Source organism: Anguilla rostrata, chromosome 10 (assembly GCF_018555375.3).
Source record: "Anguilla rostrata isolate EN2019 chromosome 10, ASM1855537v3, whole genome shotgun sequence".
NCBI classification, from domain to species: Eukaryota; Metazoa; Chordata; class Actinopteri; order Anguilliformes; family Anguillidae; genus Anguilla; species Anguilla rostrata.
This window is the reverse complement of record NC_057942.1, coordinates 1,114,403-1,138,215: the sequence shown is the minus strand read 5'-3', so window position 1 is coordinate 1,138,215 and position 23,813 is coordinate 1,114,403. Positions and strand designations below refer to the sequence as shown.

General features: G+C 46.7%; 2 protein-coding genes and 1 long non-coding RNA gene across 3 annotated transcripts in view; 2 read left to right on the top strand and 1 right to left on the bottom strand.

The window, feature by feature from the left end:
- Nucleotides 1–138: 138 nt before the first annotated feature.
- On the bottom strand, nt 139–9,318 carry LOC135264582 (density-regulated protein-like). The gene is made up of 8 exons (XM_064353305.1): nt 9,151–9,318; nt 6,172–6,284; nt 5,080–5,099; nt 3,857–3,941; nt 3,660–3,743; nt 2,345–2,461; nt 1,547–1,686; nt 139–825 (listed from the first exon to the last, which is right to left on the bottom strand). The coding sequence occupies exons 2-8, from the start codon at nt 6,272–6,274 to the stop codon at nt 781–783; spliced, it is 594 nt and encodes a 197-aa protein (XP_064209375.1). The 5' UTR covers nt 6,275–6,284; nt 9,151–9,318; the 3' UTR covers nt 139–780.
- An 11-nt stretch (nt 9,319–9,329) lies between these two features.
- LOC135264589 (uncharacterized) lies at nt 9,330–10,793 on the top strand. Its single transcript, XR_010332746.1, has 3 exons — nt 9,330–9,554; nt 9,756–9,814; nt 10,713–10,793. It is a non-coding gene; the product is annotated as an uncharacterized LOC135264589 (long non-coding RNA).
- Nucleotides 10,794–15,149: 4,356 nt separating this feature from the next.
- The window catches only part of hip1rb (huntingtin interacting protein 1 related b), a 36,061-nt gene continuing 27,397 nt past the window's right edge, over nt 15,150–23,813 (top strand). Inside the window, exon 1 of the mRNA XM_064353312.1 lies at nt 15,150–15,506. Coding sequence (XP_064209382.1) covers nt 15,414–15,506 — 93 coding nt within the window. The 5' untranslated portion in view covers nt 15,150–15,413. The remainder of the gene's footprint in view (nt 15,507–23,813) is intronic.

Here is a 23,813-nt window from a genome sequence, read left to right as displayed (position 1 = left end):
ACTCACAGGACACATTAACACAGTGACCCGCTCACAGGACTCAAACAGGCTTCAGGTATGTCACCTGAACACAGAACCACAAAAACACACCAGTCCTTGTGTTTGGTTATTATACACTACAGGTTGAGAGATAGCACAGATCATTATTTATTTATTTTAAAGAAAAGTGCTCCACTGAGTCAAGTGTTTTTTTAAAATAAACTCAGTAATAAAAGTGAGGCCAAAACATTGAATTCATTATTCTAAAGACTGCTTTAGTGCAACGTTTTCACAGGAACTCAAACATCACACCTTTGGCAGCAGAGAATGAAGCAGCACTACAGAACTGGTGGGGGGGAGGGGGGGGGGTTGCAGGTTGGGGGGCAGAGTCCATAGGCCTTGAGTCATCTCGGGGTCGCTAACCACTTAGCCGTTAGCAATTGGCTTTTTAAAATGACACAATTTTTTTAGATTATAAAAAATGGGGAAAAAGCATTATTTTTTCATATACAAAAAAACATCCAAATGTCATAATTTATTTTAAAGGAATTCGGAAATCGCCATTCATTTGTCCCGTAGGGGCGTCTATTTTTTGAACCGGAAGTCTCGAAAATGCTAACGAACCCGAAGGGAATGACGACACGACTTCTGAGGCCTATGGTTTCCATATAGTAAATAAAAGGTGAAAAGGCAGTTTTTAATGCACTCGTTATTTGGCCAGGTCATTCTGGGTAATTCCCGGTCTTGTGGTGTCTTGTGGGATCTTGTGGCATCTTGTCTGTAAAAGTGCAGTCTCCCTCTTCACTTCTTCACTTCTCCCAGGTCCTCTATGCTGTCATCGTCCACCTGCAGAGGGGAGAGGAGTGCACTTCTGCTCAAAGCTGGAGCGCCAAGCACAGCAGGAGGCTGCAGTCTCCCTGCACAGTCTCCCTGCACAGTCTCTCTGTAGTCTCCCTGCACAGTCTCTGCACAGTCTCCCTGCCCAGTCTCTCTGCACAGTCTCCCTGCATAGTCTCCCTGCACAGTCTCTCTGCACAGTCTCCCTGCCCAGTCTCTCTGCACAGTCTCCCTGCCCAGTCTCCCTGCACAGTCTCTCTGCACAGTCTCCCAGCATAGTCTCTCTGCACAGTCTCCCTGCACAGTCTCTCTGTAGTCTCTCTGCACAGTCTCCCTGCACAGTCTCCCTGCACAGTCTCTCTGCACAGTCTCCCTGCATAGTCTCGCTGCACAGTCTCCCTGCCCAGTCTCGCTGCTGAATGTAATGCACTGCAGTGTAATGCAGTGCAGTGTATTGAAGTGTAGTGTATTGCAGTGTAATCCAGTGAGGTGTAAAGCAGTGCAGTACATTGCAGTGTGTTACAGTGTAATGCAGTGCAGTGTACTGTAATGCAGTGAAGTGTAATGTAGAGCAGTGTAATGCAGTTTAGTGTACTGCAGTGAAGTGTAAGGTAGTGCAGTGTAATGCAGTGTAGTGTAATGTAGAGCAGTGTAATGCAGTGTAGTGTACTGCAGTGCTTTATAATGTAGTGCAGAGTAATGCAGTGCAGAGAGGCAGTAGCATCCTCACCTCGGGCCACTTGTCCTGAATGACATCGATGATGTCGTCTGTGAAATCTCCCTGAATGATGATCTCATCCTCGGCCATTACAGACGCTCCACACGAGAACTTCTGTGCAAAGAACCTCTGAGCTTCTTTCAGGTCGATCTCTATGGGGATGAGGGGGACCATAGCACCTACATTACACCATTATACCCCCCCGGTCTGCTGTAAAGCAAATGACCCTGAGGCCTGCTGATTTTCAGCTTTGACCAGAAAACCACCGCAGTCCTCAGGCAGACTGGCAAGTGCTCTGTAATGGGGGGGGGGGGTGTTGCATGAGAGGCTTAGAAATACTACGCAGGATTGTAACTATAATATCTGTTAATGTAACACTGACTGTTTTCCAGCACATTCAGGCAATTCATTAATTCATTTTTCTCATTTGCGTGAGAAGCACCTGCTCTTAATTACTGAATCATTTGTGGGTGAAAATGTGTCAGTGTGGCCTGGAGTGGTACAGAAGTGAACCAGCACTGATGTGTAGAGACACTTATAAAATGAACCCATTCAGAACCAGTGCTAACCAGTTTCACGCTGAGAGCTTAAAGCCTGGATTATAGATCTGTAGTTACACAGCTATGTGCAGTTAGACCAGCACAGTCATTAAAATGTGTCTGAAGGATGTTTTTTCTGCTAATGTCCATTAGCAATGTCTCCCAGGGGAGTCAGATTCAGGGCAACTGCAAAGCATCATGGGAGTGACAGGGCTCCAGACAGGACTCTGCAGGTTGGTGTGGGGACGGGACGGGACGGGACGGAACTTGCCGAATGTGTTGAGCCCACACACGCGGGTCACGTATTTCTTCTTGGCGCGTGGGATTTTGGCCACTGTTACCCTCTGGGGTACGGTCTTCTTCTTCTGTTTGATCTGACCCCTGCCACCTGCAAGACAACAAACAACTACCCTTTTAAATATCTGCATTCGCCAAACCCAGCTTCATCTGTCAGACGACCAGAGAGGGGAGCACGATCCATCACTCCAGAGAACCTGTTTCTACTGCCACAGAGCCAATGGCGGTGTGCTCTGCGCCCCTCCAGCCCACGCTGGGCACTGCGCATGGTGATCTTAGGCTTGTGTGCGGATTCTTGGCCATGGAAACCCATTTCATGATGCTCCCGACGAACAGTTCTTGTGCTGACGTTGCTTCCAGATGCAGGCTGGAACTCAGTAGTGAGCGCTGCAACTGAGGACGTGATTTTTATGCGCTACACACTTCAGCACTTGGCAGTCCTGTTCTGTGAACTTGTGTGGCCTACCGCTTTGTGGCTGAGCTGTTGCTCCTATGTTTCCACTTTGCATTTGACTGGGGCAGCTCTAGCAGTGCAGAAATTTGATGAACTAACTTGTTGGAAAGGTGGCATTCTATGACAGAGCCACGTTGAAAGTCGACCCATCCTACAGTGTTTGTCTATGGAACTTGCATGGCTTTGTGCTTGATTTTATGCTCCTGTTAGCAATGGGTGTGGCAGAAGTAGCAGAACCCACTAATTAGAAGTGTCTCCTCATACTCCACCGGCCATGTAGTGTGTGTATATGTGTGTGTTTGTGTGTGTGTGCATACATATGTCATAAAATGTATGCGCTGTGTATTCATTATAAAATAGATATATATTCATAATCATAAAACATATACGTATCCATTATATTGCATTGCTCCTGTATACTGCTCAAAGTTGGGAGATGAACAACAGAAGCTGCTGAAGAAGGGAAATGTGCTCATTGGTCCTTTCTGGGCGGCCCAGTTCACACGACTCAGTCACAGGGCTGTTTGAGCTTCATGAATTACCATCAACACCTTATTTCTAGTAAACAGCTGGTTCATCTCGACAGCTTTCAGTCCTTCTCCTTTTTTGTTCACTGAACAGGTTCCCCAAATAGACTACAGACTGCTGGTTCATGTTTCTTCATCACCACATCATACCAGCTATTCTAAGTTCCTTAAGTTCCTCGCTGTTTCTGTCTGTAACCCGGTCTGTTTCTCAGAAAAACTGGCCTCATTCGATGCATACTCATCAATCCCTTATATGCCCTTTTTCGGTATCAAATTTTTCAAAAAGAAACTAACGTTTGAAATCGTACCCCTCTTTTGTTTCTTCTTCTCTTCCTCCTCCCCAGCAGGGGGCGCCTCTCCTCCTCCTCCTACCTCCTGCTTTGGAGCGTTCCCTGCGGATCAAGTGGAGAAACAAAGTGCCACAAGCTAGTAACCACGGAGACGGCGCACTTCCGTCCTGGTCTGCCCGAGGCAGTTGGGAGCGGTGTGAAGCGCAAGGGTTTACCGAGGGTCATCTTGGCGAACACTTCCGGAAAGTTCTTCTCCAGCCACTGCCTGCACTTGGCGGGCTCAGGCAGGTACTCGCAGTACTACAGGAGGGAAGAGAGAGGAGGGACACGCCCAGCTGAGATGGAAAACAGCGGTACAGTTCCCACCAATGGGGAAGGACTGATCCCATAGCCCTCAACCAATCACATACTCCAGAGCAAGGGGTCTGGACGTCTGTTCCTGGAGAGCCACAGGGTCTGTTGTGGTTTTTTTCACCTTTAACTCAGCACCCATTTCAGGCTCAAAAATCAGATTGATTGATTCCTAATCAGATCAATTCCACTCAGTTACCGAACGCTGGTACAGTTCCCATCACTGAGTGCTAAATAACTCAACCACACAGGGTGTAACCACGTGAGTTTTTTAATTTATAAAAATACTCTGTATCCATAACACAGGAAGCTCCATCTCTCTACCACTGAAGCTGAATCGGAACTCGGACCTCTCTACCTCCCACCACCACCCACCCCCCACCCCCCCACCCCCCCCCGTGAAAATTTTGAATGCAGTTATATGTGGCACAGCACCAGAAACGCCCGCTACAGACTGGAATCACAGCGGAAGGAACGCAGGAAAGAGTAGAGTATCTGGTGAGTCTACACAATCTTCTGCAGAGCTGCCCAATACGACTGTCCCGGACGGCTGAACAGTTCATCCGGAGGTGGAGGGTGGGGGGGCTGACAGCTGGAGCCAATTACTGAATGGACCTCAGCTCCTCAGACTGGGCCCTATGATACAGAGGACTCAGCACTGCGGGAGGGGAGGTCCCTGCTCAGTTTGGGGGGGAGACGGGGGGGGGGAGACACCACAGTGTTGAGTAAAGCCTGCTGCGGTCTGTGGGGGTCTGGATGAGCCCCACCGGTCTAGCGTGGGGTCCGGACCACGCCGGTACCGACTGGTCAGCAGCCCCACGGGGCCACGCACAGCTGACTCCAGCGCCACCCAGGGGTGGAAAGCTTTCAGGCACTGGATGACAGCACCTCATGGTGCAACGGTTACATAGTTACTCTGTTAGTTAGCTAGTTACTTGGTTAGTTACTTAGTTACTCAATTAATTAGTTAGTTAGTTAGTTAGTTTGTTACTCAGTTAGTTAGCTAGTTACAAGCCAAATCCATCTGGTGCTTCGCATCTAAAACGCAAAGAAAGCCAGACAGCTTGAGAGTTGTCTTCACACCTACCTCTGTGGGCAAGGAGCACACTGCAAGAGAGGGAAGGAGAGATCAGGAAACACAGCGGATGTATTAGATGCACAAAGAGTTTCTAGCACATCTCCTGCTCATTTTGGGTACACTTGATATGACTAATTCAGGGCAGAATCACACGAGGGCACAAAGAACCACCTGAATAATTCTCAATCATGAAGACTCACAGATAAACTGACTGGCACCATAGATGATGGACACCATCGATGACCACATGAGACATGATGCATGAGGCTTCAGTTCTCTGGGGTAAGACAGAGAGGACCTGCTGCTCAGTTAACTTCTCAAACAGGATGAGGAGGAGAACTGAAAATGGATAGCAGCAGGGCGATCTTGAAGCAAAGCACTGGTGGCTCAGTAGTATGAAACAGTATTAGGTGAAAAGGTATTGGATAGCTAAGTTGTCAAAATGAATAGGGGGTATGATTTGGAAATATAGTAGATATGTAGGACTGAGCAATTATGTGGATTTGTATGTCTTGATGTAAGTCTAATAATGTTTGGTTTGTATGGATGTTTTGTATTTATGTTAGGATGTTTTGTGTGTGATAAATGTATAAGATGTCATGTTTTGTGTTCACAACGAAACAAAAATAAAATCATACAAAAAAAGTAGTATGAAACAGGAAGTGTGTGCAAGCTCCTGCTTTCACACTACAGTCTCATGTCTGTTTGACTTCCCAAACATTAAACATGCAGCTGATTCAAAATAGCAAAGGCTCATTTCTGTGTTTATAAATTAACTTATGTGTGTGTGGGGGGGGGGGGGTGAGTTAACACCTCTTGCACCCACATCCTCTTTAAAAATGGTTGCCTAAGCAACAGGTAAGTAAACAGGCCCTGGGTACATGTGTACGTGCACACCTGCTTCTCAGCACTTTGGGCTGATTACTTTGTAGTTGGTTTGTGTTTCAATCCTCCTTTATGAACTGCTGTGAGCTCCAATAAACTGCAAAATATTTCGTAAACAGGGGCCCATAGACATATGTGCTTTGCAGCTGATTAAATCTATTTTAGGACTTATCGCCCATCTTTAGACAAAAGGTTGTGGGTCACTCCTTCACGTACCTCCACAGTAGAGAACTTTCAGAGGGTACCTGCCATCCGAGTCACCTCTGTGCTCCATTTTGTAGTCTGGAGAACCCGGTTCTGCATTTTCAGTCGTAGCCATTGTGTACAGTCTAGAATGCACAGAAATGGTTTTTAGGTATGTTCTAACTTGCGTTTTTCACTTCTACAGTTTCACAGCTCCCTTACTTTTCACCCCTCCAATTTAGGGAAATACTTTCATTGACATTTCTGGAATGAAATTCTAAAACCAGACCATAAAGGTCACAACATATGGCTCTTCTTAGAACAGAACCATACTGCCCTCTAGCGGTGTAGAATTCTAATGGAAAGACTTGGCTTAAGCAACGATTTCCGAAACTTGAGGGGACGGTACTCCAGACGTGTACGCCAAATAACCAGACTTACATTGCACTTATTGCATGTCGCTTTGAATGTAAGCGTCTGCCAAATAAATGCAATGTAATGTATGTTTGTCTTTTTAAAAAATAATTTAAAAAACTAGACTAGCTTTTTAACTTTTCAACATTGTTCTTTACATTTTTAACGAATAAATGTATGCAATCAGTTTCGTGATAATTTTGCGGCGCGAGCGGACTGACTGATCTCGTGAATTGCATATGTTGCGTCTCGCTCAGATTTGCTGGTCCGGCCATATGGATGTGACGGTATACCGGTATGACGGTATACCATAAAAATCAAATATGAAATAGTACTAGCAAAAACGTAATACCGTGATAGTAAATCACGCGACAAAAGCTACTTTCATGCGGGGAATTGTTTTTCAACCAGTGCCCAAATGTACGATAATTTCGCCATTTCAAAAAAAGGGAAAGGAAATTACTAAATCCCCTGGCTGCTGATTCAGGATCCGGTTTGCCTTTTCACACATCTGATCCTAGATCTGTATTTAGAGGCAAAATCATTTAAAAACACAGGTTGCGTCTTTCCAGCCAACCATTATGCTTGATGCATGACGTGCGTGTCCCAACGGGAGCGAGCAGCTGCAGGGCTGCCGTTCTCCCGCTCGTTCTTTCAGATGTAAAATGTAAGCTAGCTGGCTACCTACAAATTACCAGCGATGTTATTTTTTTCATTCATGTAAAAAACAAGTTTAAAAAGCTGAGGGGAGAGGCAAAGAGAAAGTCGTCGGAAGAACTGAGGTTGAAATTGAACTCACAGACTAGGTAGGGCCAGTTCTGCACTGACAGACTTTTTGGACGTTTTGAAAAGAGACATGCTTTCACAAGAACAAACAAATATTGATACAGCATATTAAATACATTGACACAGCATAACGTTATAATTCTACACTGATGACTTATACAACTGTTGTTTCCATGCTGATGAATAGTAACGTTACAGCTCTGAATTGTAACGATTACATGTTTGAGCGATTGCGATTTAATTGTGGGCTATTTGACATTATCCGTAGACCAGGCTTTTTAGTGAGTCTCAGTCATTTGAGTAGGGTCCAGGAAGTTGCCTGCTTCCACGCAGCCTATGTGGTGCACAAATGTTTTTCTCCCCTTTGTGGCTGTTGGTATTGCACTCATTGGCTGAAGTATGTGAGTAGGCGTGTCAAACAAGGTTATTGCTTACCATAAATACGCTATTTTTGTGAAATCATATATTTACGCCTGTGATTTCTCTTTTTTGGCTGTGTACGATAATTTTCTTTAAAATCCGATCATTTTAAGCCTCCGGTACGATAGTTTAATATTTCCCATCTGGCAACGCTGGCTAGCTAGCTGTTCTACATCTACATGGCATCTCCGTTTGTAGTCCCTTACAACACTTGCGATGTCTGATGCTGATTCTGATACCGACCGTAATGAAGAATTATATCCCCCCAAAAGCGAACTCGTATACAATTACAAGGAGTGAACTATTCAGTTGCATTTTTTGTTTTATTTTTTATTTTTAAAAAATCTGCAGAGCCATAAATAAACAGATCGTGTTGTAAACTTTGTGTAATTTTCTTTATCTTAAAACCTGATACCGTGATATACCGAAAATCGTGATATTGAGTAGTACGATTATCATACCGTGAAATTTTCATACGGTCATCCCTAGTCCGACCTCAATGCGCTATCGGGCTCTGATGGAACACTTCCAAAATGGGTGTTGCCAGAATGCAGTATTAATCTCCCGCGGCTATAGCCTACAGCTAGCGTTACATTACGACTGCATGCCGGTACTTTCTATACGATGAGTCTCATGCGTACTGCCTCCTGCCCCGTAGCAACGGCTCAGCAAAATCCACCCAACCCTATGCCAAGTTAGCTAGCCTAATTAAATAGCAAGCAAGCGGCATAGTCAGCATAGCTAGCTACCTAACTACGAGGGGCACGTGTGGACGTAGCTAGCAAGCAACATGAAGACATCAATTTATCCCCTTAAAACATTTAAGCATATCGTCTGGCGACGGTATTAGTGCATGGATCTAATATAATAGCTAGCTAGCTAAAAAAATAAATAAATAATATTAATAATGCACACCGCTAGCTAGCAAACAGTACAAATTCTTGGACAACAACGAACTAGTAATGTTAATTGCAAAGAATGACAACTAAGTTGATCGAGCTACCAAGCCATTCTGACTGGATGGAGGCTTGCCTTAGTAACATAACACTCAAATACGTAGTCGATAGCTCTATAAATAATAATAGCGCACGGCATAAATGCGTGTAACATTTAACAATGCTGATAACTTGTATTTTAACTTTATTTTCATCAAATGTCAATGAGATACACTAGCAATGCGACTTTACAGCTAGCTAGCCGTGCTACCTCATTCACGTTAAAAAAAACCATTATCGGAGTATTTCCTTAAAAAAAAAACACAAACTATGTAAATACAACGTCATATCAATTTTCTGCAATAACCATAACCATAATCACATAACCATACATATCATTGTGTGTTTGTAAATGATTGTGATAACACAAATGAGTATTAAAGCACACAGGTCTTGCCTTGCTCTGGTCCTGTCCTGAATGAACGGTTCAGCATCAATAGGTAGTTGCTTATTTGCCTGACAGGAATTAACTGAACTTTCCTCATTTACAACATTATACTTTAAATTTCTGTTTTAAATAGGCATGCATGTAGACGTCGTGGAAAAATTATATTTTTATCCTGAAGCGTTTGTACTTGTAGTTTTGTCTTGTGTTACCGGCATTGACAATGCCCTGTACCCGGTGAAATGTGAAGTTACTTAGTCTGACGTTAGTGAACGTTAGCTGCTTGTGAAGGATTTCGCAGATGATGTTTAGTCTAAACGCAAGGAAGGTGGCTTGTTTGCTCACTCTTGATTAATACAATAGCGCTTAATTCATCCATTTAACGAGCAGATTGTAAGTCAAAGTTTGGTGTGAAGGTAATATATTAACTTTTAATGATTGTATTATTGATTTTAGACTGCAAGTAAAGTAGCTTGGATAGTAGACTATAAAAACGGACGGACCGAAGTAAATTTTCGGGGAAATTATGTGATTACCATTTCAAACAACATAAAGAACATGATTCTTTGAAGCTTTTCTGAGCCATCTTAAAGTGTGTGTGTGTTCATACAATCCAGACGGTGGCGCCATTTGAACACCAGTAACCAAGTCTCTGATTTTGACCCGTGATATCTGGGTAAGGGAGTCTTACGTGGCTCTTCCGCTAGAGGGTCACTTCTTTTCCAATGTTACACAAGTTTTTTAAAAATGTATGAAGTGGTTTACGGAATGCATCTCATGTTTAAATACGTAAATCTTATGTTTAGCACCAAATGCGATATTGACTTGGGTGACTGTGGACAAAACGCGGCCCTTCTAATCAGCTGTGCGCATTGTGTTCCATAGTACCGGGGAAGTTTGGCTTTCTGAGTTTATTCTATGTGTATGTCATTGAGTTTATTCTGCGTGTATTTCATTAATGCAAAGCTTTGAAATTCCATGCTTTCACTACCTACACTGTACTTTTTATAAAGAAGACGACTAAGGCGATAATTATCAGGAAGATTGGGGATGTTGGTGGCATTACCTGTGTGCATGTGTGTGTAAATGAGTTCTGGATGTTCTGGCTACAGGCTGGTAGGACAGCCATTGGTCACTCAGCATCAGGAGCTGAAGATCCTGTCACAAGTGTTCCACTGAGTTGCTTTACAGGTACTGTCAGTGCCATGCACTGAAGCAGTAGGATTAGGGCAAGAACGATTGGTCAAAAAAAACTTCTGAGAGTGACACAAGACAGCCACATCCACCTGCAAATAGTACACACTTGTGCGCACTCACACAAAAACTCTGCACCACTATGCATTGGAGTGGGCATGATCATTCCTCTGTTCCCATTTCCTTTCCCCTCTGGCCAGAATAGGCCCACTTAGCAAATTTTGTTGTTTTGGAGCAAACTCCCATCTGTTTTATCCTGGGGTCTGGAAATGTCCTCCTTTAGATGGACCAGAGTATACAAGCCTTCCCTCTTTTTTTCACCATTGGTGTGATTCAAGTTCTGCGTAACCAAGCCAATATTTTAGCCCCCCCCCCCCCAGTGAGTCCCAATCCAGGCACAGGGATGGATGGATGGATGGATAGAGAGATGGATAGATGGATAGAGGGATGGATGGATAGATGGGTGTCTTTATTAAACAGTATCACTGCAGCTGCTGTTAGCGCAAGGCGGCTGCCCTGGGCCAAAGTTCGGCAATCCGGTGTTTACTCTGCAAAAAAAAGAAAAAAAAAGGAACCAGGAACCAACCTGCTCCAGGCATGGAGGGGTCTATCACAGCTAAAATGGCTGAAAGGAAAATATTAATCGAAGCAAATTGGGTGAAGTGTCTTTCTTCTGTACTTTAACAGTACATGCAGGTTCTCAACTGAGAATGTAACCTCCCACTGCATAGTCATTTCACAGTGCAGTGTAGTTTGCATACCCATTACTTGTAGTGTTTCGTTTTTGACAGATCAGTTTTATAGACATGTAATTAATGTAATTGAGTAATACGTTGTGTACACTACACAACTTTCAAAATCCTAACATTGAAGAGCTTCTCTGTCATCTGTCATCTGTCTCTGTGTCTGTCTGTGTTTGGATTGGCTGCCTGTGCCAGGAGTAACCTATGGCTGGACCTGGAGAGTTCCAGATTGGATCTGCAGCCAAGGGGAGGCCACACCCACAAAGTCAGGTGACTCGGGACAGGAAGTACATCTTCTCTGACGGAATCATGCAAATGAAAGATCCCCAGGGTAGGTAATGCCGCACATTTCCCTCTTCAGTCGCTCCACACAAACAAATTCCTTTGTGCTGACCCTCTGGGGGTTGTCATCCGTTAAAATCTCCAGTCAAATCAGGCGTGCTACCCAGCCAGCGGGGCATTCCTGGCGAGAGCTGTCTCTGGGCAGGGAAAGCTATCCAGGCTCCACGGGCTTGGGGCGGCCTGTGACATTGTGTCTTTGCCGAGTCAGGCTTGACCCTCTCAGACAAGCGAGCGAGAGACACCATACATGCCTGAACCAGAGACATGAGCCACAGACCAAAGTGGTCTGTTCTGTTAGGCCAAGGAGAGGCCTGTCCAACCAATCAGCAGGCAGAGTTTTGTTGTGTCGGTTGAATTTAGGTTGCTCAAAAGCTCTGTAAAAACTTTTTTTTCTTCTTTGAAGACCAAGATCAACCAATCATATCTCTCAGCAGTGAAAGGCCTGTTATCCGCCCCTTATTACCATTGGGTTTCAGTGAAAGCAAAAGATACAAAACCAGACCCAGTAAGTGCTTAGCTATGCTAACCCACCACCACACCCAGTAATTACTTAGCTATGCTAACACATTACCACCAGACCCAGTAATTACTTAGCTATGCTAACCCACCACCAGACCCAGTAGGTACTTAGCTATGCTAACACATTACCACCAGACCCAGTAGGTACTTAGCTATGCTAACACATTACCACCAGACCCAGCAGGTGCTTAGCAGTGCTAACGGCTAAAGGGACACAGGCCTGGTCCCAGGCTCCTCCCCCTCCAGCTCGTTGTCTCTCAGCACATCTGCAGGCTTGCTGGAGTACCAGGGCCGGCGCCAGGGGTTAACTGAGAGTCCAGTAAACACAGAAAATAACCCGCGCTGACAAATCTCTTCATGCCACACCCCCAAAAAACACGCGCTTGTGACTCTATTCCTCAAGGTCAAATTTCAGCATGTTGGGGGTATGGAGTTAAATATCAGTGTCCTGATATAGTGGTTGTGTGTCTGTGTGTGTGAGTGTGTGTGCGTGAGTGTGTGTGCGCGCGCGTGTGTGTGTGTGCATGCGTGTGTTTCACAATGGATGATAGTGTGTATCCCTGTCTTCTCCCTGTCAAAGTGAAATCTTGTCTTTGCTTCCTTGCATCAATCTGGTATCCTAATCTCTGTAAGCTCCTTATTATAATGCCTCTTTGTTATTAATCTACTTTACAGTTCATCATTTTTTTTCAGTTTATCATTGAGTCTTTTTGCAAGGCACAGGTCAGTACTGAATTTTCAGAACTTCAGGTACCCCTGAGATTTCATTTCACAATACAATACGTACAGGATCTACTGTGGGGGAAAAAAAACCTAAACCTCATCTTCCCTCTCTTAATCCCACAGAAATGTGACATTCTATTTTAATCCAAATTGCTTCATATTCTAATATTGAGATTCCCTGATTTAATCCTATTGACCTAGAACTAGACTGAGGTTTCTGCAAACGCATGTTCCAATATTCAGTCATTGCTTTTAAATGTATTTTCATGCTGACAAAAATAGATTTGGCAGATATTTTTACCTCTAATACATTAAAGTAAATCCCTGTGTTATGTTTATTCTATTTTATGTAGCTAAGAATCATCAAACAATGAGGAGGGTCCATTTTAGAGACAGAAATATTCTGTGCCAGCCAAAGCTAGTGTTATTGCTTTAGGAAACATAGTCACATTGACCATAAACTGGCATACAATGTAGATATTATTCACCATAATCACAGATTACATTTTAAAAGTGTCTTTTCAAAAACACATGGGTCTGATTCTCTCGGCCATCTGCATTAGTTGTTCCCAAACCTTCTGATGCCGTGACCCAGTTACATCTTGTGTGACCTGCCCGTTAAAAAAATATAGCAAGACATAATTTCAGATGTGGAATATAAATGCTTCAGCATGTTTCAGAATGCCTGCATGTACACTGGAGCTAGTCCAGCACGTGTAATGAGTGAGCCGTTTAGCTTCCCTGGTGCAAATGAATTACATTACATTACATTACATTACATTACAGGCATTTAGCAGACTTCAGAGCGACTTACACAACTTTTACACAGCATTTTACATTGTATCCATTTATACAGCTGGATATATACTGAAGCAATTCAGGTTAAGTACCCTGCTCAGTGTACAATGGCAGTGTCCTACCCACGAACCTATGACCTTTCGGTTACAAGCCCCGTTCCTTACCCAGTAAAGCTACACTGCCGCCCTGCAAACAGGAAATGAAACATGCAACAAGTCGTTTTTGTCAGGTGTATCTCAAGGCCCACCCCAACATCCCCAACCACCCACGACTCCAGAACTGCTGTCGATACACAGCACTGCAGGTCTCTGCAATGAGGACTCGCACTTGACTGGACAGTGGAAGACGCACAGGGAGGCTGTTTTTCTCCCAGGTAGGAATGTCCGATCGCACGTGTCCCTGCCCACTGCTGGAACCCCTGCTGTTGGTGTGGAAGAGCGCGGAGAAGCTTCTGCTGTCCTTCAGACCACGCCCCTTCTCATAACTCTCCCGCCTGCAAGTTGAGCTCGCGTTGTACAGATGAGTGGGCATTTAGGGCCTGGTTTACTAAGATCTTTAAGCATGTGCAAAACCTTTTAGCGCACAAAATACTACATCAAAGCCAAATGAACTAGGCGTTGGTGTTAATAAATGCTTTTCATGTTGATCATGTTTATACAGCAGATAAACATGATCATAGATAGAAGATAAAGATCGCAGTGAACCGCAGTCATAGCTCCAGAGGAAATGATCTCATCTTATCGAGAAGTGTGAAGTCATTAGTCTTTTTCTAGACATCATGTGAAACACCTTGTGAAAATAAGTAGAAACTGCAAATATTTGGTGCGTTAGATGTTCTGTCCTGGCCTACTGTTCTGTCCTTGCACATCCCTGGGGTCTGACTTTCAGAATTTGTCTGTGTTGGTCAGAGCAATGCAGCCCCCTGGAGTATAGAAGCTATTCAACATCCCCGTTGAGAAGTTAAACTCCGCATGAATGGTGCTTTGTTGCATTGGGCTCCCTGGAGCTCCACTGAAGTCATGCTCACGATGGCGATGCCAACTTACATTGAAAACATAATTCACTGTCTTCCTTTAAAGACATGTTTGGATGTTTAATTCCAAATGTACGATTTGACATTAGAGACAGGTGTTGTGTCCGATTTGATCATGCTTATATTGGCTGTATATAATGATGACAGAATTCAATTCCTTTCATTTTTCCTGCCAAGTGGTGGTCATTTTCTGCTAAGCAAAGACAGGCCTAGTGCCGACTCGAGAGAGGTGAATTATTTCTTCACAAAGTCTTTCATTGTGCATTTAAGAATTTACAGATATTTACAACATGAATATTACAGTATTCACATTTTTCAGCATTTTAGAGATGCATATAAAATTAAATAAGCATAATTTTCCAGGCAAATATAGGCTATGTATATAGGTATCTATCTCTGTTTTGTATAAACATGTACATATACACATTTACACACAAATAAGTTTCTGTAAAAGGTGCACTAGCCAAATTTGAAAATCTCTCTCTTTGGTTCAGAATGCATCAAAGCAACAGCCCAATATTTGCTTTGAAAGCCCGATTTGCGTTTACATTCATTCAAAACAGCGGTGTAGATCTCGCTGTCGCTTTCTTCCCTCCCTCCGTCTTCCCCCTCAGCTACTGCGGTGCAGCGCTCCACGTATTGCAAACACTCACACAGCGCGCTTTCTTCCCTTCTCCCGTCATGCTGCATTCATTTAGCTTCGCTCAGCCAGTGCCGCTCGCTTTCTGAGTGCAGCGCTTTCCCAGCGAGCTGGTCCAGACAAGAACGACCCGGGCGGCGCGAGCTGTTCCAAACGCCTCGCCGCGAGACTGCGTTCGGCAGAGCTTCTGCTTTTTTTAAAAGGAAGGTTATCCGTTTCATATCATTTTTAAAAATATATCTACGGACACATCGAAGATTTCACCGAGCGCACAAACTGGAGGATGAATACCATACGACAGGTGCCTTCAAAGGTGAAAAGCAAAAGGACCGAAACCAATTTGGGGGCAGAGAGAGAACACTTTGACAAGCAGCAGGTAAAACAAATGTATTAAGATGTGCGGAATTTGATTTGATCGCTTTTAAAACGGGTGCATTTTGTTTTCCGTCGCATTTCGCTGCTCTCGCTTATTCGAACGGAGAGCCGTTTCAAAAGGAATTTCAGTGCGGATATTACATAGTTGCCCGTCCGCGTATTGATCGAAAACTAGCGAGAATTTGGTAAGTAAGGGCAGCATACGCGGCTGTAGCGTTTGTTGAAAATCCTTTGGGAGCCCGTTGCTCGGCTGAATGTTTTGAGAAAATGACTGCGCGCTGTAACAGCAGGGGCTTGTCAGTGGATATGGTTTTACAATGCCTATGCATTAGCCTACTGCAGTCTACTGGCGTATGCTATATGTGTTTTAAAATAAATTTTATTTAGCCTACTCGACCCTCTTCCATTGAATCGGCAAACCTGTGTAGCCGGTAATGGAAAAAGCCACACGTGACAAGCCGGAATGCAGCCCACCTTTCTTCGGCTATACAAAATTATATTTCTAATTATTTTGAAATGTTGTCTTACCACCGTAGGACGCGGACCAATGACTCTTAACCTATGGTGCAGTGTCACAATTCTTACAACTCAATTTGTATCCACAGAAATTACAAGTAATGCTAATACAGGTGAATAAATCAAAACGCAGCAGATTTGTGTCTAAATAATCATTTAGGTGTTAAAGTCTTAAAGGCAGAACCATATGACGTACATTTTCCAAAGCGTAGACAACTGATCGTCTTTGAATAGCCTACTCGTAAAAAATGGATGCACATATTTGACAAGGCCAAAAGAACGCAATGACACTTTGTTTAGGAAACGGCATGCATATAATAAATAACACGTCGTAGCGAAATGAGAATATGCTATTTCTAATCACAATCGAGCACGTAGTGGTTATGCTATTTCTGTAGCTAGCCTAACGTGCTAATCTAAGACCGAGGAAGATGCACATCTTTGTCTCATCAATATTGCGTGGTTCCTACTTATTGCATAAACAAAAGACCTTGCAACTTTCAGGATTGTGCTTTTGTAACACAGACGGTTAGGCTAATTGTGATGAATTGCACACATAACCTAAATACAATTTTATTGTCAGCATTTTTGTACCGTGGGATCATAATTTCCCCATGTTTGTGTTGTGGTTCCGCGTTTCCTGTTCACTCAGGTGTGAAGCGATCACAGAAAAGGGGGCTTACGGTTCATGACTTCGCTTTTTGTACACATTCAGCCCGACACGTTTGTGCTTGCGTGTCCCTTTTGAGAGTTATCAGCGCATCATGGATTCATGGTTAGACAACTTTTGTGCACAACTTTTTGAGATCCAACGTAACGTCAACGTCTACAAGTTAACCACCATGACAGTCTTGAAACAGTAGTGTTGTTCATTGTATCGCAAAGCACAAGCCTCCTTGATAGTTAAATTACAGGCCAGGTACCACGGGTGGCTGGTAACCAGTAATAGGAGGGACTTGTATTGCTGCACGCAGAGATCTGCAGATCTCGGGAATTTGGATAATGTAATAACTTTGTAAGACCTTGAACATTGAAAACATCACCTGCTCCAGGTTTTAGTCTGTTTTAAATTTCATCTTTTTTTGCCCAGAGGTAAATCCCAGACATAGAATTTTATTAGGGAAGCAACTGATCATTTTTCATTACAGAATTCCCAATAGCTTTCTCATCCTCAATGATATAAATAGAACACAGACCTTTCAGGAAATTCTGGTGCTCATATATCTAAGCGAGCCCACCATTAGGCCCTGTCTCCTTCAGATGGAAGTGTCTTCTCAAGTAGGGTAGTGTCTGTCATGTCTGGTTTGATGATGCTTGTAATGAGCAAAATGTCATCCATTTCATGCTCTCAGGAAAAAAATAAGGAAAAAGTGCCGAAAAAGCTACAACACTTATCACTGGGGTGGTCTCCTATAGGTATAAAAAAAAAAATTTGCTTGTGAAATATAGACATTTACTAGTACCTTAAGAATTTTATTGTACCTTTTAGGGTACATTTGGGGGAATTGTTTCTTACTGCACCTCTACTGTACCTAGTGAGAGTTCCCTGGAGGGGAATATCTGACTACACTCAGTGTTGTTTGCGTTTTATCGTCTCTTAGCAGCAGAGGCTAATTTCAGGGAAGCCCTGTACACTCAGTCTGGCGGTTTTGACAGAGGTCTGTTTGGGTCAGAGGTCTGTTTGGGTCAGTGTGCTCCTGTGTTTCGGTTCTGTTTCCCAGCTCGAGCGCTGATCGCCTAGGGTGGCTGTGGACCTCAGGCTAAATAAAGCACGTCTCTCCGCCGACCTGCTTTTTATCAGGAAGAGCTCAAATAAACATTCTGTTTCTGAGTCTTTGCAGCACCTGAGCTGTGAGCGTCAGGGGAAGTGTCCCCGCAGTGTCCCCGCAGTGTCCCCGCAGTGCCCCGGCAGTGTCCCGCAGTGTTCCCGCAGTGTCCCCACAGTGTCCCGGCAGTGTCCCGAGGTCCCGCGTGTCCGCGTGTCCCGCAGTGTCCCGGCAGTGTCCCGCAGTGTCCCGCAGTGTCCCGCAGTGTCCCCGCAGTGTCCCGGCAGTGTCCCGCGAGCGGTGTCCCCGCAGTGTCCCCGCAGTGTCCCCGCAGTGTCCCGCAGTGTCCCGCAGTGTCCCGGCAGTGTCCCCGCAGATTGACTCCTGCTGCCTGGCGGCCTTTGTTTCCCTCCCCTGTTCCCGCCGAGCGCCTGCGCCCTCTCCCCGAAACCAGCCTGCGACGTCAGAGCGCCATTTCCGTGATGCAGCTTTACTGTAAAGCAGGGCTGCCCAACCCTGTTCCTGGAGGTCTACCATCCTGTAGGCTGCCACTCCAACCCAAATAAAGCACACCTCACTCAACAGCCAGAGATGTCATTGAGCTGCTAATTTGCGGAATCAGGTGTGCTGAATTGGGGGTGGGATGAAAACCTGCAGGACGGTTGATCTCCAAGAACAGGGGCTGGGCAGCCCTGCTTTAAATGTTGCGGAGAAGCTTAGAGAAAGTTTCGAGTTAAGCGGTTTTGCCAGTTGCAGGAAGTGCAGTGTGCGGTGTTTGCTGTAACGGGGTGTGTGACTCCATTCATCCCAAGGAGGGCTGAGCTTGCAGCTGTGTGTGTGTACCCAAACTGCGGTGGTTAACTGAGTAGATTTCTACACTAAGGCTAGCCTAGGCTCCTCTGATGCTAACGTGCCTCCAGCAGTCTGAGGACGAAGGCTAGCGCTAGCCTCCTCTGATGCTAACGTGCCTCCAGCAGTCTGAGGGTGAAGGCTAGCCTAGGCTCTTGTGCTACGTGCCTCAGCAGTCTGAGGACGAAGGCTAGCGCTAGCCTCCTCTGATGCTAACGTGCCTCCAGCAGTCTGAGGGTGAAGGCTAGCCTAGGCTCCTCTGATGCTAACGTGCCTCCAGCAGTCTGAGGACGAAGGCTAGCGCTAGCCTCCTCTGATGCTAGCGAAGGAAGCCACTGCTTCCTTCAACCCCCCCCCCCCCCCATCTCGTTTGCTGTTGCCTAGCTGTGACAGTAACTCAGCAACCTGACACATGGAGGAGAGCGGTGATTCCATATCAGCGGTTATGAATCCCCATGCAGGTCTCACCATATTCTCATGCCTTTGTGTGGCCGTATGGGCCTGCCCAAGCAGCCCCCCATCCCCATACACCCATAACAAAGCGCTCTCATGGATCTAGGGTAAGAGCGGACGGACGCTGTCCCTCTGCGTTAGGGACTGGTCTGACAAGTTCTTGTGTGTTTGCTTGGATACATGAGGATGTGTCACTGACATTGCTTTTACTGACACAGTGACCTAGCACAGTTAGTGAGAGGAACAAGGAGCTGATAAGCAGTATTGTTAATTATAATTATGCTAGATATATAATTATCCTAGTTCTCACCACTGTTTTCCCCCCATTTCATTTTAATGTAGTTACATATTTAGGATATTGTAAGAAATGTGCGCTGGACAGATCAGATCACAGATTTGTTTTTGTGAACTGGGCGGCTTCAGGTAATGAAAAATGTTCCTATAAGCAGTTAGGACCCCCCCCCCCCCCCATGTCACTGGAGTTGTTTTGTGTGAGCGTTTATTCCCCAGGTTCCTGTGGGTGAGCGCTGCTGTCCCGCGTTATCCCAGCTGTTTACACAAGCAGGTCCTCCCTCCAAATTCCTCTGTTCATGAGGGTGGAGAAGTGTACACAGTCACCATGGCAACCATCTCTCTCTCTCTCTCTCTCTCGTCTCTGTTTCTCTCTCTCTCTCTCTCTTCAAATGGCACTGACAAGCCGTAACATTTTAACCGTCTGCTATAATACTTGTACATCTGTGTTGAAATGCTCTAAAAGTCCCTGGTTTTTTGCTTATGCTTGTGTGTGTGTGTGTGTGTGCCTGTGCCTGTGCCTGTGCCTGTGCCTGTGCCTGTGCCTGTGCCTGTGCCTGTGCCTGTGCCTGTGTCTGTGCGTACGCATGGATGCGTGTGTGTGTGTTTGTGCCGCATGCATGTGTGTGTGTGTTTGCGCGCGCATGCATGTGTGTGTGTGTATATGTGTGTGTGTGCGTACGCATGGATGCGTGTGTGTGTGTTTGCGCCGCATGAATGTGTGTGTGTGTGTATGTATGTGTGTGTGTGTGCGTGCGTGTGTGTGTGGAGGTCCTGTGTCAGTCCCCAGTCACTGGTGAGATAACGAGGGTGCCACAGTACCAATTAACAGGAGATGTGTCTCCATGGAAACCAGACATCTACAGGAAGAGGAAGTGGGGGTGGGGGGGTGGGATGGGGATTTGGTTACAAGAGTGTCATTATCCCTTTGGAGGGGAATGACTGAGGGCGAGCTCATATTAGGGCCTCCAAGGGCCTTCCCATCAGCGGCCGCAGAACCGCCCCCTGCTGACGATGGGCCTGAAGAAGACCCAGAGAGGTTTATATGCACTCCCTGGAAAATCAATGGCCGCATTTTAACAGTCTCAGACACGGACTCCAGCCTGACCTCCGCGGCTGCAGCGGTGTCTGAGCTGGGCTTATAGCGGGGGGGGGGGGGCTGTGGGTGGGGGGGGGCGCACGGGGCCACGCTGGAGCTAGCATCTGTGTAGCCAGCAGGCTAGGCTGTGTCGCAGCACCAGGTCCCCGGGCCGAGGGGCCGGGACGGGGTTAAGGAGGGCAGGGGTGTGGGGCTGTCCCATGTGGGGATTAGCGCTGAGGGGTCTCTCTGTCCCGTGAGGCGCTGATTGAGGGTAACGCCGCTGACACTCTGGTTTAAGGGCCGGATGCTCCTGCTGACACGCTTACCGCCGCCCACTGCTGGGACCGTCCCGCTGGCCCCCGGATTAAACAGCACAGCTGGAGTGTGTGTGTGTGTGTGTGTGTGTGTGTGTGTGTGTGTGTGTGTGGTGTGAGTGAGTGTGGCGGTGGGTGAGCGTGAGTGGCGTGCGTGTGTGGGTGCGTGTGTGAGTGATGTGGTGTGTGCGTGTGCGTGTGCGTGTGCGTGTGCGTGTGCGTGTGCGTGTGCGTGTGTGCGTGTGTGTGTGTGTGTGTGTGGTGTGGTGTGTGTGTGTGTGTGTGTGTGATGTGTGTGCGTGTGTGCGTGTGTGTGCGTGTGTGTGTGTGTGTGTGTGTGTGCGCGTGCGTGCGTGCGTGCGTGCGGTGTGGTGCGTGCGTACGTGCGTGTGAGTGCATGTGTGCGTGCGTGTGTGTGTGTATGTGTGTGTGATTTTGGAGCTCTCTCTCCCTCTCTGTACCCTGTATTTATGTTTGAATAAATCAGGCCGCTGTTTGAGTCGGTGTGCAACAGGGCTGGAAGGGTCTGTCTGCTGTAAGGCTTCCTGTCTTTTTACACTCTCTCTCTCTCTCTCTCTCTCTGTCTCTCTCACTCTCTCTCTTTCTCTCTCTCTTTCTCACTTTTAACTGTATCTTGCCTTCTTACCCTCTTTCTCTACTATTCTGTTTCTCTCTCAGTCTCTCATTCTTTCTCTCATTCCTCTTTCTTTCTCTTGCTCTTGCCCCCCCCCCCCCCCGCTTTATAGACCCCTGCTGTCTGAATGTATTATAGATGCCCAGTACCATCTGCCAGTGTTGGCAGTGTCAGGCTCTGCATGCCAGTGTGGCCACCCGCCTACCCGTCTGCCCCTCCCCCCAACCCATCCCCACCCCCACAAACCCCCCCATTGTCCCAGGGCCCCTTCCCCCCCCCCCTTAATGAAGTGGGGCTAGCGCTGCTCTGCTGGCCTAGTGCTTCATTAACTAGAGCACAGCGCTGTGTCAGAGGGGCTGCTGGGAGTCCACACTGGGCCCTCTGTGTGCCCCCCCCACCCCCCATATTACTGCAGTCTTTCTGTAGTGGGGGCGGGGACACGCCAGATACTTGTACAACCTTGCCTTACCCTCTCCCTGAGGTGTGTGTGTGCACGCGTGTGTGCATGTCCGAGTGCAGGTGCGAGTATGTATATGTGTGTGTGTGAGTGTGAGAGCAGTGTGTGTGTGTGTGGGTATGTGTGGATACGTGTGTGCGTATGTATGTGTGTGTGTGTGTGTGTGTGTGAGGGAGAGCAGTACGGGAGTATGCGTGTGTGTGTATATATGTGCGTGTGTGTGACTGTGTGTGAGTGTGAGAGCAGTGTGTGTGTGTGTGGGTATGTGTGGGTATGTGTGGGTATGTGTGGATATGTGTGGATATGTGTGTGCGTATGTATGTATGTGTGTGTGTGTGTCAGTGTATGTGTGTATATATGTGCGTGTGTGTGACTGTGTGGGAGTGGGTTCAGGAGTCATTATCCCCTGTGACCAGCCGCCCGCGATGGCCTGTCCTGCAGGGGATTGTGGGAAGTTTGTCGCTGTAGTGTCTGCCGGTCCAGTCCTCGCTGCGGCCTCCACGCTGCACACTCCTCTCATAATGAGCTGGAAGGGCCTCTGCCAGCTCCTCATTTCCTCTTTCAGCCATCTGCTGCATCCAATCAGAGCGTGCGAGGCAGCAGGGTGGCCTGGGTCTGGTCCAATCAGAGCGTGCGAGGCAGCAGGGTGGCTGGGTCTGGTCCAATCAGAGCGTGCGAGGCAGCAGGGGGGCCTGGGTCTGGTCCAATCAGAGCGTGCGAGGAAGCAGGGTGGCCTGGGTCTGGTCCAATCAGAGCGTGCGAGGCAGCAGGGGGGCTGGGTCTGGTCCAATCAGAGCGTGCGAGGCAGCAGGGTGGCCTGGGTCTGGTCCAATCAGAGCATGCGAGGCAGCAGGGGGGCTGGGTCTGGTCCAATCAGAGCGTGCAAGGCAGCAGGGGGGCTGGGTCTGGTCCTGTGGGGGTTCCCTCACGCTCACAGAGACAGATTCACCACTTTGTGCGCCTGTTTAGGTTTTTGGCGACGCGCTGATGGAACCGTTTCCGCCCCCCTGATCCGCACTGGCTGGTGTGTGTGAGTGAGAGAGAGTGAGAGAGAGTGAGAGAGAGTGAGAGAGAGTGAGAGAGAGTGAGAGAGCGTGAGAGAGCGTGAGAGAGCGTGAGAGAGCGTGAGAGAGAGTGAGAGTGAGAGAGAGTGAGAGAGAGTGAGAGAGAGTGAGAGTGTGAGAGAGTGTGAGAGAGTGTGAGAGAGTGTGAGAGAGTGTGAGAGAGCGTGAGAGAGCGTGAGAGAGCGTGAGAGAGTGAGAGTGTGAGAGAGAGAGAGAGTGAGAGGGAGTGAGTACTGGAATTAGATGTAGCATGATGCAAAGACTTGGAGTGCGAGAGCTGCAGCTGTGTTGCCGTGACTCCCAGCCGCCAAGAGGTGTGGCCCACCTGTCCATCACGCCGATCTCTCCTTTGGGATTGGGCAGTGGAGACGTCGCCTTGTTTTCCTGCAGAGCTGTTCTGTTCTGTTCTCGAGGCGGAGGGGAAGGTGGGGGGCGGGGGGGGCTTAGCACGGACTGTGCTCCCCCGGGTTTGAGTGGGGGTTCCTCTCAGGGCTGTGGGGGGGGGGGGGGTTCAGCATGGGGAGCCAAAAGTCAAAAATTCTCATCTCTGTGGGGGGAGGGGGGGTAACTGGAAATGAAATGCCGCTATTCCCCTGAATGTTCAGCCACTCTTATTGGTTAACACAGAACACATACCTTTCTCCAGACAGGTGGATCTAGATGTTTTACTAATATATAAATAAGATTGGCTGGTCTTGGCTTCTTTATTATAGAGACAATGAACCAATGAGTTCACAGGCTAAAGACCTATTTCCAGACCCTTTGGACCTCATACACTGCGATTAGTTTAATGGTTACAGATCTGGGCTTGAAGCTCAGGGAACAGATGATCTTATAGAGAATGAGAGGATAATGGATGTAGCAGCAGACAGAGATATGCTTA